The 1,875-nt window shown below is 45.8% G+C and overlaps 1 protein-coding gene across 2 annotated transcripts in view; it reads right to left on the bottom strand.

The window, feature by feature from the left end:
* Nucleotides 1-1,875, bottom strand: part of LOC119323166 (kinetochore protein NUF2 homolog) — an 8,474-nt gene that overhangs the window by 5,181 nt on the left and 1,418 nt on the right. Inside the window, exons 2-4 of one of the 2 annotated variants that reach the window (XM_037596754.1) lie at nt 1,667-1,841; nt 408-565; nt 8-217 (exon numbers count right to left, since the gene is read on the bottom strand). In XM_037596754.1, the coding sequence (XP_037452651.1) occupies nt 8-183 (176 nt within the window). In that variant the 5' untranslated portion in view covers nt 184-217; nt 408-565; nt 1,667-1,841. The remainder of the gene's footprint in view (nt 1-7; nt 218-407; nt 566-1,666; nt 1,842-1,875) is intronic. The other variant, XM_037596753.1, reaches the window with a different exon arrangement.

Below are 1,875 nucleotides of genomic sequence, written 5' to 3'. Positions count from 1 at the left end.
TTGTTACCCGGGGGCATCGACGAAGGAGTCGAAGAAGCGGGCGAGGACGCCAGGGAGCAAGTCAGGCTGCGGGCTGGCGATGTTCTCGGGGCGGAGGTTGGCGATGGGGGCGATCCCGTACTGGAACAGCTGCTCCGCGATCTCCGCTGGTGATAGTATCGGGAACCCGAAGCCGGACGCCATCTGGTTGCCGACACTCCTCCTACTGCTCCTCTGGCTAGTAGATAAAATCGTAGCTAAATTAGCACTTAAGGGATAAATCCACTAAAACGGTGACGAGAAGTACAAATGTTGGCATCATATACCATCAGCACAACCCAAAACCCAGGATAAAATTTACAACGGCTTGATGGCTATTGGCACACAAAGCATGAGAGGAAGCAAAGGAGAGAAACCGAGTGGCTTACCTATGCCGGAGTCGAAGAAGAAGCGGTCACCGGAGGCGCAGGGGAAACCGAGAGGGGGTGTGCATTGGTGTGAGCCGAGCCACAAAACGGAGCTCCCTCTCCTTAACCGGCTCTTCCACAACTAGGTGAACATTCCCTTAAGCACGCTTGTGCAGGACCTGCAGTTGGGTGATGAAGATCAAGGTGTGAGTCCGCTGAGAATGCCAAAGTTTGAATTAGAAATACATGCTGCCGACTAGACAAGAGGTCATGCATTGCAGGCAGTAAATATGCACATGGATTGAAAAGAAAACTAATTCCTGAAATTTCAAAGGACATGATAAACATAAACATAGAGAGAGAAGACATGCAACCTATTATTGCATTGTTGTTTGAAGTGTCAACAAGCCATGGAGTGTAAATTTCCATGCCACTACAGCAGTGACCCCGCTTGATCTTTTGGCACTTTGTTACTAGATTTCATTTCATTTTACTGAATTATGATTCAGAAATACTGCAGGGTTGCCCCTGTTTAGATACAAGTTAAGTTTTAGAAGTGACCTTGCAACAAATCAAACTAAATGTATCATTTTCCTCTGTAGACGTTCACTGGTTCAGACTTGATAAGTATGAACCAAGCTGGGAGCTGAGAACTAGGACAGTGAGACAACCTTGAACATCATGTCACAATCAAAGCACTCAAAATTCTGCACTTTATTACCAGCCTCCTACATATTGCAAATCACAGAGCACACACACAGATTTAGTGCACGGAGGCAGTGTTCAAGAGACACACTGATGACATGCCGCCTATGGTCGCCGTCATCGTGGAGGTTGACGCCGTGGTTGCAGAGTGCGCTGAAGATGGCCCAGACCTTGGTGTTCAGTAAATGGAGATAGAGTTTTCATAGGTTTGGGAAACCCCAAACCTATGAACTGGGCAGGAGGTAATTTGAGACACACAAAGCTAAGTAGACACTTAGACAGAAAATGATTTTGTCGCTTAAACGTTCAAACGGGAACATGTAGTGATCCCGTGTCTCGGAAAATCAAAAGCTAAATTCTTTGTGTGGGCTAACATAGCAAAACTAATCCAACTATTGAGATGGTTGACAAGTTTGCTCTCAGATATGAATTTAATCTCAAACTGGTCAAGAACCTTGAAGTGGTCCTTTTGCAAGACTGCATTAACATGATTAATGAACATCTGGTTGTGTTGTTTCGCTTTCCCACCACGCCTTGCAGAAGAGAAAGCATAGGAGAGGAAGCAAGTGGCTAACCAAATCCGGAGCAAACGATGTCGATCAAGTAAGCAAGAATGAGCCCATTGTTTGTTTGTTTGCTTGCTTCGCGACAAAGAGGACCTAGATCTTGTTTAATAATTAATCCAAGCTTTACTGTTGTTGAGGCGTCGACTAGCTTCAGCGATGTCTGTTGGTAGCTCCTTGGATTCTGCTGTTGCACGTTGCAACAAAGAAGAAGAGCAGAA

Source organism: Triticum dicoccoides, chromosome 6B (genome assembly GCF_002162155.2).
Source record: "Triticum dicoccoides isolate Atlit2015 ecotype Zavitan chromosome 6B, WEW_v2.0, whole genome shotgun sequence".
NCBI lineage: Eukaryota > Viridiplantae > Streptophyta > Magnoliopsida > Poales > Poaceae > Triticum > Triticum dicoccoides.
Note: the sequence above shows the minus strand (reverse complement) of the source record. Positions and strands in the feature narration are given on the sequence as shown.